The following is a 14422-nucleotide window of genomic DNA, read 5'->3' on the forward strand; positions in this document are numbered from 1 at the left end:
GGAGGCAGTAGGATGAGGGCATGAGTAGGTGATGGCTAAAAGGATATGGAGTGTCTTTTGGAGGTAATGAAAATGTTCTAAATTGACTGGTGATGGTTGCACATATCTTTGAATATTCTAAAAACTACTGAATTGAACACTTTAAATGGATGAATACTGTGATATGTGAATTATATCTCAATTAATTGTTTTTAAAAGGATAACATTACGGGGATGCCTGGGTGGCTCAGTGGGTTAAGCGTCTGCCTTCAGCTCAGGGCGTGATCCTGAGGTCCCAGGATCGAGTCCCACATCGGGCTCCCTGAATGGAGCTTGCTTCTCCCTTTGCCTGTGTCTCTGACTCTTTCTCTGTCTCTCATAAATAAATAAATTAAATTAAATTAAAAAATGAAAAGATAACATTAATAATATCAATGAGTGTTTCTTATACCCCTAGTCAAGCTGTGTCAATCCATATATTTATATTTTTAGTTTTCTTAATATTTTTGACTTCTTTACAAACTCCTGAAATTTTGTTATAACCAAACAATTTTTTACAATGCAACTAAGTACTCTTTTTCATCCAAATAAAACCACCAATATAACTATGTAAGGAATGGGCTGAAAGCAATAACCCCTAATGTTACTAATTCCCTTCATAAACTTTCTGTCTACAAAACACAGAGCATATCACACTCCATACTCACCTGCCATGATATCAAAGAGAAATACATCATAGTGTATCATGAAGACTGGAACCGAGCCTATAAGCCTATAATGTATTGTGCAGGCTTACTATCTTTTGAGAAAAGACAGGAAAATGGGATGGAGCAAGAACCCTTATCAAAATACACAACAGGGTAAGAATGGTACCAAGAAGCCTGATCATGTGTGGAGCACACATACAGGTCAATTTGGCCAGAAGCCACTTCTCTAATGGAGTCTTGCCAGAGCACTAAAGCAGCAACAAGAAAATACAGATGAAACTCAACTTCCTATGGCTTTCAGCTCCAAGTACCTGTTAGTCTTCCAGATAGAGAGGAAGACTTAAGACGAAAGTAAATAGAATCAACCTCAAGATCAAAAGAATCAGTTGGGAATTCCTAATCTAGTTGATATGCAAAAGGTGTTTTGGAGAATATAAAAAGGAATTAAATGTTTTCTCAAAGTATAGCTCACCACTAAATAATGAAAAACACAGATATTTTTCCAAAAGTTATCCAAACCCCTCCAAAATTAATCAAAAGTGACAAATCAGAGCAACACCTCCACCCACCAAGCACCATCTTTTCATCATATTTAAAACTGTTTATATACCCAATACATGAAAATATTCCACCATATATTAGGACATGAATCTAAGGGTTCAATACAATCATTTTCAAGATAAAAAGCAACCTACCATTATGTGTTCAAGTAGAGAGTCTATTGCAACTATGTTATCAAAATACGTCCTGAAAAAAGGAACATAAAACTGGTAATTAATCTAAATAAGAACACAGAACATATTAAACTGAATACATTTCCCAGTTTTCTCTACATTTAAGCAAAAAACATATATGTTGATTTCTGTCCTTTTGTGGAAACGGACAATAATATTACTTTAGAGAGATAAATGAAACTTTATCATTTACTTTGGTATGAAGGCTCTAATTTCAGAGGATAAATTAAGTAATTATTTTATTGGTAAGTACCTATTTTGAGAGAAAGTTTTGTAGTATTTAACTAAAACTATGAAGGGATAAAATTGGGCTCACCAGATTTAATATTTTCATGAATATCTGAAACAAAAATATTTAAATTTGGTAAATCTCATTAATATAGTTAAAATGTTAGTTTAACTGTACTGAGAAAGCAATGTAATTCCTTTGAGAAGAAATATCAGAATACAAGAAATGATAATGGCCTACCGACTTTGCACAAGTGAATTATATACTCATTATCACAAACAGCAAGTAAATCTCTTGGAGATATATGGCACCTCCATTAAAATGTCAACCTGATAAACAGATGAATTAGTAGGAATGTATTTCAGGGAATATGTTGATATAGGATCTATTGGCAAGGTACCGCTTTCACTTTAGGTTCCTGTGAATTTAGCAATGTACTCAGAAATAAGATAACTTAATAGTGATAAACAATGCCTTTTGTTGAAAAGACAAATTAGTCAGTTTGGAGCCAATAAGACTTAGCACATGCTTAATCACTGCTCTGAGGAACGCACAGCAGGAAAGATGGTAAAATCAAATGGGTTTCCCCTAGAGGAGAGATTTACAGGGATTTAACCAGACTGTGGAAGACTCTCAAGGTATTCAGATACACTAGAGCAGGGGAAGGTGCACGGCTCCCCTTTCCACGTGTTCTCAGGTAGTAATGTCATGTGTCCCAGAGACACTGATTCTGTCTCAGACATAGCTGAGCACTCTTATGTCCATACTTCTCTAATTCCACATTTCAAGAAACCCATGTGTCACAAACAGCAACTTCAGTCTAATTAGTGATGGAGATTACAACACTTCTGGATGCCCATGTTAGTAGGTGCTGCCAGAGTGATGTAAGAGAGAGAGCACAGTCAGAACTGCTGCTGGTGAAGAACAGGTATGTTATTCTTCTATTAACTTGCCAGAGGACATGACCCTGAAGTGACCACATCCTGGGGCATTATCTTAGATTTCAGCAGTTCAGTAGAGGGTCAGATCTATGGACAATCTTGCCTGAAGCAGGCAAAACCAATTACGAATCTCGACTGTAAGAAGTATCTGTAACTGCTTTCACTGCCAGCCCAATGAGGTTTTTCTAGGTCCAATTTCAGAAAAATGGAACATTTTCTTTAAAATGATATCTGAGCTACCAAACATGGGCAAATTAAAATAATAATACTGATAACATATTTTGCTGACATATTTATAGAAAATGCCAGAGAGGACTTTTTGGAAAATAATAAACTAGAACATTTCCTCCTCCTCTACTGCTCTGCATTCTCTCCTACAAAAATAGAAATACTTAGTGTCTTTAACACCCTCTAGTGAGTCTACTTGGAAAAGATACACCAGACTGCAAATTAACAGGAGCACACGAACATCCGCAGTCCTTCACTCGTTAACTGAGCACGGAGGAGAATATAATGTAATGGTCTGGAGCAAGCACCCTTCCTACAGACGGCTCATGTGGTGCCTATTCCTTGGTCTGCACTTATTCTAAAGCACCGATTGAGGAAACGGCCTGCCACCCCACAAACAAAGACTTACTTGGACACATCCAGTAGGAAGTCATTCAGCTCAGTTTGTTTCGCAAGGCCTCTGCACACCTGCCATATAAAGTAATGGACGTGAGTCATACGAGACTTCTACTTTTTTTAAAATAACAATTCCCCGAGTACTACATACCATATTTTATTTTAAAAGACACAACACAATCACTGTTTTTTAAGTAGTAATACTATTAGTAACAAGTTATATTTATTGAATGCTTAAATGCACTGAGCTGTGTTCTATAGCTTTAGGGTTACTGTGTCATTTAATCACCACAAAACTCTACAGATTTGGGATTTACTTTTATAATTGGAGCATAAAGAAGTTTAGACCATGCTCCTACTCTGGAGTCAGTAAGTGACGAAGCCAGCATGCAGATCAAGGCAGTCTACGTCCAGAGTTGCTCTTTAAAACTACTTTACACTTTAAAAAATGCAACTTGGGCACATGTCCCACTTATCCTTGATACGATCAGATCTGAGAGGTCTCATACTATTATCCTATACGTTTTTCTCCTCTCATCACAGAGCCTGAGTTTGCTGAAATGGATTTTTAAAAAAAAGACAACAATGAAAAGTGGAAGATACAAAGCAGAATTATACCACTACTGTGTCCCTGAACTCTAAAGTCTAGTTACAAGGAACCTCGACAAGGCTTGTAATATTTTTAATTAAATCATGTTTTCTAGAGAAGCAGGTATCTTAAATGTGAGATAAAAGTTTTTGTATACCATTTGGTTTAGAGGACACTTTAATTTAGGAAATGGAGTCATAAAGATAGCAATGCTATTGCCAGTAGGAGATTGTTCCTTTCCTTGGAAAGGAAATGGAAAACAAAACAAAACAAAAACCGTAATAGAACATGTATCATTTATGGCATAAATGATTTATAATCATATATATTATAATTCTATATATGCATACACACACATATATATATAAATAATTGTAAGATATTTAAGGCAGGGAATAAGTAAATAAAAATGAATAGACACAAAATTTTAGAAATAACAAAATACCTAATATCCAAAATAACACATAAGGGTCACTTATTAACCCCCACCCTATCCCCCAGTGGCTATACTTTAAACAGCTCCCCTTAGGGAGTCCCGTAAAAACACCCCAAGGCACACCTGCACCTGATGTATTGCTACTGAAGCCCAGGCAAGATTTGCTGTTGCAACCTAAAAAAAAGGATGAAACACCCTTTGATTAGTCATATGCGGACATCCTAACAAAGGACTCTAGCATAAATGCATATGAAGTATTTTCTGAGGCTGCTGAGTATTTGAATATTTTGCCAAATAGAGAATTAAATATGTACAGGATTTGTCTTTTACATTTCCAGCCCCTTTATAACTGAGTTTAATGTTCTCTCACTCCTCTTAACTGTAGACAAAAAGCAAGATGAATTGCTTAAGAGAGCCATCATCCAATGATTTTCACATAAAATAATTATTTTTCAGTTTAACAAAAAAACTATTAAAATGGCTTCAATGACCACTTTACAATGATGAAATATTTCTAAAATTTTGCTGACAAGTTCTCAAATTACTAGCTATTCTACTTCTTTTATTATTCATTCACTTCCCACACGTCCACTGGGTGCCTCCTCGGTAACAGGCACTAGTCTAGGTGCTGGAGACACAGCACCGCCAGTACCAGCACAGTTCATAGAAGACTGTAGAAGAAAGACAAGAAAGAATAAAGAAGTGCCCAGGGCCTTAGCTGGTGACAAGGGGACACAGAGGAAAAGAGTCACACCAGATGGAGGGGCAATGCCACAGAGGATCCCCCTGGGGCTATGAGCAGTGTTCAGGGAAGGCCTCCTCTTCAGCATGGTGACATGTGAGGATGCACCTGAAGGAAGCAACTAGGGTGGGGGGGCAACAGGGACACGTGCAATCTAAACAGAGGAAGAGCAGAAGCTGGGATGGCCTGCCAAGTGGATGGGGTATAGGCCACTGAGGGTCTTGCGCATTTGTAGGCTGGAAGTGACAGAGAGATCACTGTGGCATTTGGGTTAAGGATTAATGAGCCGATTCTGATCCAGGGAATAGTGCGTGGAGCTCATCGTTTTCCAAATGTATTTGATGTTGGAATCTTTCTTCGGGATATCCTCTAGGAAGAGGACATTTTTAGGGAAACATAGACAACCAGAATGCAAAAACTTTCCAAAGTCATCTTGCTACTTTATTTGATGCACAATATGGCATACTTCTATTTTTTTCCAGCATACTTCTATTTTTATTGTTAGAATGGATTCTATTTAACTAAAATAAATTACTATATTCCTAATGTAATCAGTTTTCTCTCCAAGTAACTACAAAACAAAAATAAAGGTTTTTAAAAACCATCAAAACACTGTCAAGCAAGCTGTGGTTTTACTTACTTACTTATTTATTTATAAAGATTTTATTTATTTATTCATGAGAGAGAGAGAGAAAGGCAGAGACACAGGCCGAAGGAGAAGCAGGCTCCATGCAGGGAGCCCGACATGAGACTCGATCCTGGGTCTCCAGGATCCCACCCTGGGCTGAAGGCAGTGCTAAACCACTGAGCCACCAGGGCTGCCCAAACTGTGGTTTTAAATACTCATTCATTAACTGAACAATAATAATGAGTGTGGTCAAGGGGCTAGCCTCACCTCCTGGTGACTCATACAGAAAGCTTCTTTGCCCCAGTGCCGGTAGAGCTCCAAGATACCAATCAAATCACCAATTGCAGTGACAATTGGTAAACAAAGAACAGACTGGATGCGAGTCCCGGACTCCAGACCAGTACCCCTTGGAAACCGTTCATCCTGAAAAATAAAAGAAGGAAAGATATAAATTCAGTAAAAGAAATGGGAATCATTATGTTAAGATTCTTATTTGTCAGAATTTGCCTAATACTAGTAATAAAAAATAGGCAGTCCCTTTCAAAGGAAAATCAAATGAGGATGGACACTGTAAACTCTATTTAAGAAAATGCTTATCTTTAGCAACACAACACCTATACACAGATATTGCTTTTATGTTTCTTTCTCCCTGTGATGGATTTAATCAATGAATATATATTAACTTCATGCAATAATAAAGGTAAATTTGATGGCTAATCCCTATTTAACCATCACCTTCTATGTGCTAGAACTCTTCCAAGGGCTTTGCCAGTTTATAAATACCACATGAAGGAAGTATACATAAAAAATTGTGTCCGTTCTATTTTTTAAGGTTAGAATAATACAGAAGTTTATATTAATGCTAGTCATTCTGATTGAATCTCAAAGGTTCATATTAAGTATTCAAATCATCCAATAATTATCGATTACTTAGGAAAAACCCAATTGGTTCTTTGACTTTAATAACTTTCTAGCTTAGCTAATCACTCAAAGGAATATAGGGAATTGAATAAATTAATACCAAAGCTACCAATTCTGTTTAATTTCTGCTGTCCGTAGGAAGCTTTTCATCAATCAAGAATAGTACAAATCTGTATTTGTAACTTACAGATCTTTTGAAAGCTTGCATATATGATAGAGCATTTTCAAATGACAATTTGTATAGTATCTATCTACTTTTGAAACTTTTTAAAATTGAAATATGCTTGACATGACATTATGTACATTTAAAGTATAAAACATGTTGATTTTGTGTTATATATTTATATATTATAATACGATTGCCATTGTAGTGGTAGTTAGCATCTCTATCATGTCACATAATTATCTTTTTTAGAAAACATTTTATTTGAGAAAGAGCGTACACAAGTGTGGGACGGGGCGGGGGGGGGACTCGGAAAGAGAGAATCTCAAGCAGACTCCATGCTCAGTGCAGAGCCTGATGCAGAGGTCAATCTCACCACCCTGACATCATGGCCTGAGTGGAAACCAGGAGTCAGAGGCTTAAGCGACTGAGCCACCTAGGCACTCCATAAAATGATCTTACAATGAAGATCATGTCTTTCAGCAACCTTCCTTATCTGTATCTGTATAGATAATTAGTAGCAAAACCAGAATTAAAATCCAGATTTCAAGACTCCAACTTAGCACTTTCTCAAGCAATTTCATTACACCTATATAGTCATTGGCATACTTGTAAATTTTAAAGTATAAGCTCATATAGTGACATTTCATCACAGTGCTCACATATAGTGTGGAAGACTATACTAAGGGCTCCATTTGTCACAGTCTCCATACCCATGGGCCTCCAATACTGCGTCTGGGCTTGCTTATGTGATTTCCTTTGGCTAATGCAAGGGTAGTAAATTTGATACAGACAGATGCTTGAAAACTCACTTCCATGTTTGACTTATTCTCTGGAAGCCCTGTCACCATGATGAGAGGTGGGGTGGGAGGGAGGGGAGTGATAATCACTGAGGTTCTCTGACGCCAGGCAGCTCCTAAGTGTCAGCCAGCTGATCTCAGATACATAAGCAAGCCAAGCTGAATACAGCCCAATGAGCAAAATGGTCCAATCCAGACTCATGAGCAGTAACAAGTGGGTATTGCAGGACATCACTAAAACTTGGGGTAGAATGGTACAGAGCAGTAGCTAACTCATTTACATACATCTTGCTAGGATATAAAACAAAGAACAGTGATCATTTAGTTTATATGAATATAAACATACATTTTATGCTTAGCTGTACAGGTACGTTTTGAAATCAGAACTATTTAAATCTAGCTCTCGGTGGGTATGTAAGACAGGATTTTCTGAGAACAAAAATTAGTTTACATACAAATCCATTTATTGATCTGTATCTTGCTCTAATGGTTTTATTAAATGGCTTGAATCATAACATTAAAATGATATGTCATCTTTATGAAATAAATACTTCAGGTTATAAATGTTACAGAGCAAAAAGCCATTTACCCCAAGGATGTCTTCCACTAGCAATGTTTTTCTGGACTTGGCCACATAGGCAGAGATGGTGGTGCCCTGGGCAATAGGCCCAGCAGGAATGAGCCGGGGCTTTCCTTCTTTGATTCCAGGTGGAGTGAACACGCACAGACTCTAGCAAGAAGAAAGAACATGTTTTATAGACCCCCCTGTGCTTTGGCACTACAAAAAGACTCCTAGATACTACTTATTGGTCATGAGGAATCTGTAAGCCAATGAAGAGACAGAAAATGAGGAAAAGTGCTTTGCAATGATCAAACTAGGGTATGTGAGGTGCAATTCTCTCCCGTATTCCCTATAGGACACAAACAGGCTAGATACAGGACTTCAATGAATGTCTAAGCACAGAAACACTCTTAAAATAGCCTCCAAAATTATTTTGATATATAGAAAACAATAAAATGGAAAAAAAAAAAGTTGTCCTTAGGGTCAAGGTTCTGTCAAGCAAGAAACACATACACATCCGGCCCAACCTCCCCTAGAGACTGGACTTCTGGACCAGAAGATAGGATCAAAGACTATAAGTCAAACTGATTTGGTTACATTTTTCATTTTCATTAAAAATCTTTCTTTCTCAATACAGTATTACTTTTTTTTAATGACTCAAATCATTCCAGTCTTTAAATTGGCCTGATTATAAAATTATAGATTTGAAATACTCTTATGCAAAATATTTTTAACAAATCTGGCTGCATCGTTCCCTTTCAAATGACTAGGTGGGAAGGCAAAGTCCTGAAACCATTTTGAGAAGTTTTTAAAAATATCAGTTATTTTGACTAAATCCAATATTTTAAATAAATTTCTACTAAGTAAGAATTACTATTCAAAACAAATAACGTGGAGATTGGGGGCAATATTGTGACAATATTGTAACTGTATTATGATTATCTACTCAATTTAAAAATATTAAGGTTCAGATAAATTCTCCCAATACTTTACTTTTATCTTAAATTGAATTGCTGTAAGTTAAAATCTAAAGATTAGATAATCCTCTTAAGCTACGTGTTCCTACTAATACTTACTAAGCAAATTCTAGTTGAAGAACTTGAGTTAGATATAATCATACACTTATTAGATAAGTGGTTTTCAAGCTCTGTAATGTCAGAGAACTCCTTCCTATAAAATCTAACTCAACTATCACACAAGAGTAAACCCTATAAATGAGCTCCTCCAATTGAGTAGGAGTGGGAGAAGGAAAGCAGAGCATAGATGCAACCCCAGCTGCTTTAAATAAATCATCATTACTTACAGATGAGAAGTGAAATTCAAAATATTTTATTCACAGGTAGATCTTTATCAGGACTATGCTTACATAGCATTTGTAATTAAGTAAATCAATGCCTGTGAAAAATATTTTTTAAAGGTTCTTTGTAGAGATTAAGTTAAAAATGTTTATTACAAGTTATATGCTTTAAAAAGATTTTTAAAATTTAACTACATATAAGATAGTAAATGAAAATTCCACCTTATTCACTTTTAAAGAGTCTAGAATTCAGCATCACGGGTTTTAAAGTTACCATAGTTCTATTATGCACCAATATTCCTACAGTGTAGATGAAGTAAGATTTTTATTAGATTTAGTGTCTATCATTGCTGCGGTACAAATCGGTGTGCCACCTTCTCTTAAGATTGAGAAAAGAGTAGAAAAACTAAGAACAGGAAGAAGGGATGATTGCAAGGAAAAAAAGTAAAGGATGTGGTATATTCAGCCTGAAGAAAAAATCAGAATTGATAATGATTTTCTCCAACTATGAGAAAGTTAATCATAAGAAGAATGCCGAGCAATGTTCTTTTCTTTACCAAAGATGAAGGCAGGAAATGAATGTGAACAGAACCGAGGGGTTTGCCTAGCTCCTATAGAACTTCCAGGATGGTGACAAAAAGTACTCTGGAGCAAGCTCCCAGTGGTAGCTTTGGCTTTGTTGTTTGAAGATCTAAAACAAGATATCTTTTTGGATGACTTTGCTACATGCCTTTCAAGGCTAGATTTAATAGTATCTACAAGTTGTAATTAACCTTCAAAAACCAATAATGAAAGAATAGCTTATACAATCCTATATTATTAGGAGATCACTTATGTAATATTATAAAATATCTATCACTTCTACGTAGGGTTTCTATATGGAGCACAAGAAACAGATAGCAAATACTGCTTTCTTCCAAAGGTGTATGGAAAGCTATTCCATATATTAGGTTTGCTGACAATCAAAGGTTTGGAAATCTTTCAACTACTTCATTGAATCTGAAAAACTTGTGGATAATAGATAGTTACCAAAAATTTAAATAATTCTTTACCGTGGAAACTTTATCTTTGTTTTACCAGTTTACGATTTTTGTTCATATTTATCAAGTAGAAATGTTTCCAAATGAGAGCTGGAGGTGAGGGCTAAAAGTACTGAATGAATTGTCAAATGAAGGCCAAAAGCTCAGACAGGAGGGGAAAATGAGGACCGGCCTGGGATTGACACCTGTTTCTGATGTGGTTTCACTTTCTCCCCTCTGCATTAGGGCTTTCCCATTCCTTTTTGTTTGTGTTTTACTCCATACAATTCCCTGTGCAAAGGTTCGCCTCATAACATCCATCTCTGATTCAGTATCAACCACTAGTTTGAAATCTGTGTTGTAATGCCATGTTCTTAATGTTCTTCATCATCTTTGTAACTGAACCCACAAACGGACAGCTATTATTGCAAATGGAAAAAATAAGAAACAAACCTCTAAAATAGAGGCTGAATCTTACATGTATTCACAGGATATGGAAGATTCATTAAGCCTACTTTTATTGACTCTAAGAAATAATCAAATGGACAGCTGTGTACTCAAGAGTCACTCTCCAGTGGCTAAACTACTACCTTCACCAAATACTAATCCCCGAGTATACTTGGGTCTCTTTCTGAATTCTCAATTACGTACAGTGGGTTGACAATCTACCACACTGTTTGAATTACTATAAACTTGTCGTACATTTTGTGACCTGACAAAGCAAGTCTTGCTTTGGTTCCTCATGTTTCAAAGTAACCACAGTTCATTGGATAAGATATACTTTGCATCTTTCATTGGCAAAGGGGCTGCATTACTGCATTAATCAATGATGGGTGTAAGTTCTATGGAAACTTATCAAGGAAATACTAACTTTATTTTTATTTTTAAAAATATATTTATTTAAATTCAATTAATTAACATACTGTGTATCATCAGTTTCCAAGGTAGAGTTCAGTGATTCATCAGAGGAATTTTATTTAAAAAATCACTATGATATTTGGCATGAAGGAATCTTTATAAAGGGCAAGCCCCGGTGGCGCAGCGGTTTAGAGCCGCCTGCAGCCCGGGGTGTGATCCTGGAGACCCAGGATCCAGTCCCACATCGGGCTTTCTGCATGGTGCCTGCTTGTGTCTGCCTCTCTCTTCGCTCTCTCTGAATGAACAAATAAATCTTAAAAAAAAAATCTTTATAAAGATTTTTTATAAAGATTAAAAAATTACACTATTTCCATAAGAGTGAGTAGAAACTGCTTTTTTTTTTTTAGAAACTGCTTTTTATCAAACATCACTACATGGTATTTTAAAATGTATTGACTACTATGCATGTACTTACATCATTTATCTATAAAATCCAATGTTGAACTGAGTCCCTAAAATTAATTCCTGCCCTAACACTGCATCATCTATGAAAACGTTTATTAGCACAAATGTATTTTAGAAGCTAGAGATAAAAAAAAAAAAAAAAAAAAAAACTAAACTAAACTAAAAACAAGGAAAAGGTCCAAAGTTCCAAACCTCAGCCACCTCTACCTACTCTTCCCAGAGAAGAAATCAACTGCATTCAGAACATGCACGGTGACAAGTACTGCTGTTGGTTCCTCTCTGTTCGGGGAATCTCCCAGGGGCTACTAGCCCTCCACCTCCCAGGACCATCAAAGAGACTGGCCGTGCAGTAGGAAGCGACAAATGAGCTTCAATTTTTCAAAGAAATCCCTTATAAACTAGCCTGTATTTCTGGAGTAACAGCAATTTTTACTACTTATATCTAAGGTTAGATAATTAAAAGTAGATACGATTGGTAAACAGTAGTCATGACCAGTAGGTTCACTTAATGAAGCAATAAAAAAGCATCCAAATTATAAAAAAGCTAATTTGGACAAATAGATTTGGTGGAAAATAAACACTAGAAAAGACTATCATAATTTATTGAGAAAAAAACATGATTTTTTGATGAAAAGGGAAAATCCGATTCACTGACATCTATTAAATTGAAACACCAGGTGGTAGACACTGTTTCTCATCTTCCTTCCCATACACAATTCAATGACCACTTTATTCATGAAACTTCATTTTTTTTTTTAATGTTAAGGCTTCAACTTACAATCCGATCAATTTTAGAAATACTTCAAAAGTGATCTTATTTATAGGCTTACCATTGGGTTATTTTTCTCACAAGACACTAGATGGCAGTGGACAGTAAACGAATTTAGAGCTATGCAGATGGGCAGGAACAACTGGCCCCAGGTTCACCTGGAACTTTCAGGAGAACTAACTGCATGATTCTTAAGATTAACCTGCTGAAGTTCATTATGCAGTTGAGGAAGTCACGCCATTACTTTAAAGTACTTGCTATAAACTGGCCTTCAACACCAATGTATGAAGAGCTATCTGTTGTGAACTTACTTTATGAATTAAAAAATGTAGGGGTTGAAAGATTTTAGCTTTTACAAAATACTCTTAGAGATAACACAAGAAAACCTATAATGATAATATCATAAAGTATGTTATGTGTCAGAGTAAAAGACTGGGTATGAAAGAGAGAAACTGTAAAAAAAAAAAAAAAAGATTAATTAACCAAAATCTTATTATGGAAAAAAATAGTTTTTCCAACAAATATTTCAAAAGCACCCTGTATGCGTCATGATGTGAATCTCTGCAAAGGGTCAGGACACACAGATATGCTACTTCCTCTCCCAACTCCAGATTTCTCACAGACTTCTGCTTCTGCCCAAGAACGCCCTTTATTTCCTCTTCTACTAAGGAAGAGGTCTTCCAAACCCTACTTAAACAGAGCTAATCATCTGAGTTGTTTTTAGTGTGATTCACCCCAGCACCCCATCAAATTCACTATTCCACAACACCTTGGCTTCCTCTCTGCACTCAAGATTGTATGTTACACTGAACTGTGGATTTCCCCATTTCCTCTATGACATTCTTTGATGACAGGACTGGTGTTTTGTTTTGCTTTTTATCATCTTTGTATGCTCAGCAATTTAGCATAAATTTTTGGTACACAGCAGGTATTTTAAGTGGTTTGCTGAATGAATAACATTCACGACACAACATTTAATCAATGGAAGTTAAATTAAGATTTAGACAGTTTAAAAATCTTTTCGAAGTCACAGAGTGGTGAGCTACAATTCACTCAGGCCAACTCCAGAGTCTCATGATGTTTTTGGGAAGCTGTCCGTCTTCTTCCAGGCTCTGAAAAAATGTGTATAGCACAGGAGTAGTCTCTCCTGAGGGACTGTCCCAGTGGAACGTGAAAAGCACAGGGAAGGTATAATGAGGGAACCTATTCTGGTTCATCAGTGTCCCCAGGGGTAGCAAACAGCCTGAACAAGGTTTGAACTCAAAAAACAGTTTGGAAAAAATGTCCAAGTGGCTTTTAGAAAAGCTTTTTAAATGCTGTCTCCAGTTTCTTTCATTTACTGGTCCCCCTAGGTTTCCTATCATCATTTGTATTAAATGGGACAATTTACATTTTCCTCAAAAACTGTCTATTTTATCTAAAACATGAGAGACTCCTAACTCTGGGAAACGAACAAGGGGTAATGGAAGGGGAGGCGAGTGGAGGGGACGGGATGACTGGGTGACAGGCACTAAGAAGGGCACTTGATGGGATGAGCACTCAGTGTTATACTATATGTTGGCAAATCAAATTTCAATAAAAAAAATATATATAAAAATAAATGTCTACATTTATTAGTGTAAATATCCTCTCGTTTATCATTTTCATTCTATCTACTGCTGTATTTCCTAAACTATTAAACATAATTGTGTTTTCTCTTTTTTATTCATTAGGCTGGAAAATAGCTTACATCTGTATAGGGTTTTTATAGGATTTATTTATTTATTTGGGGGGGTGGAGGGGCAGAGGGAGAGAGAGAATCCTTGGGCAGACACCCCGCTGAGTGAGCCTGATGTGGGGCTCTAGCTCACAACTCCAAGATCACGACTTGAGATAAAACCACTTCATAGGCTCAATTGACTGCACTACCCAGGTGCCCCTGTATCTATACATTCTTTGGAGTCTCTTGTTTATATGGAT

General features: G+C 36.4%; 1 protein-coding gene across 3 annotated transcripts in view; it reads right to left on the minus strand.

Moving 5' to 3' along the window:
- Positions 1-14422, minus strand: part of PDE10A (phosphodiesterase 10A) — a 590195-nt gene that overhangs the window by 72157 nt on the left and 503616 nt on the right. For all 3 annotated transcript variants that reach the window (XM_072830420.1, XM_072830410.1, XM_072830401.1), the window contains 5 exons: positions 8083-8223; positions 5877-6032; positions 4363-4413; positions 3228-3286; positions 1382-1433 (listed from right to left, as the gene is read on the minus strand). In XM_072830420.1, the coding sequence (XP_072686521.1) occupies positions 1382-1433; positions 3228-3286; positions 4363-4413; positions 5877-6032; positions 8083-8223 (459 nt within the window). The remainder of the gene's footprint in view (positions 1-1381; positions 1434-3227; positions 3287-4362; positions 4414-5876; positions 6033-8082; positions 8224-14422) is intronic.

This window comes from Canis lupus, chromosome 1, assembly GCF_048164855.1.
Source record: "Canis lupus baileyi chromosome 1, mCanLup2.hap1, whole genome shotgun sequence".
In the NCBI taxonomy this organism is placed as follows: Eukaryota; Metazoa; Chordata; class Mammalia; order Carnivora; family Canidae; genus Canis; species Canis lupus.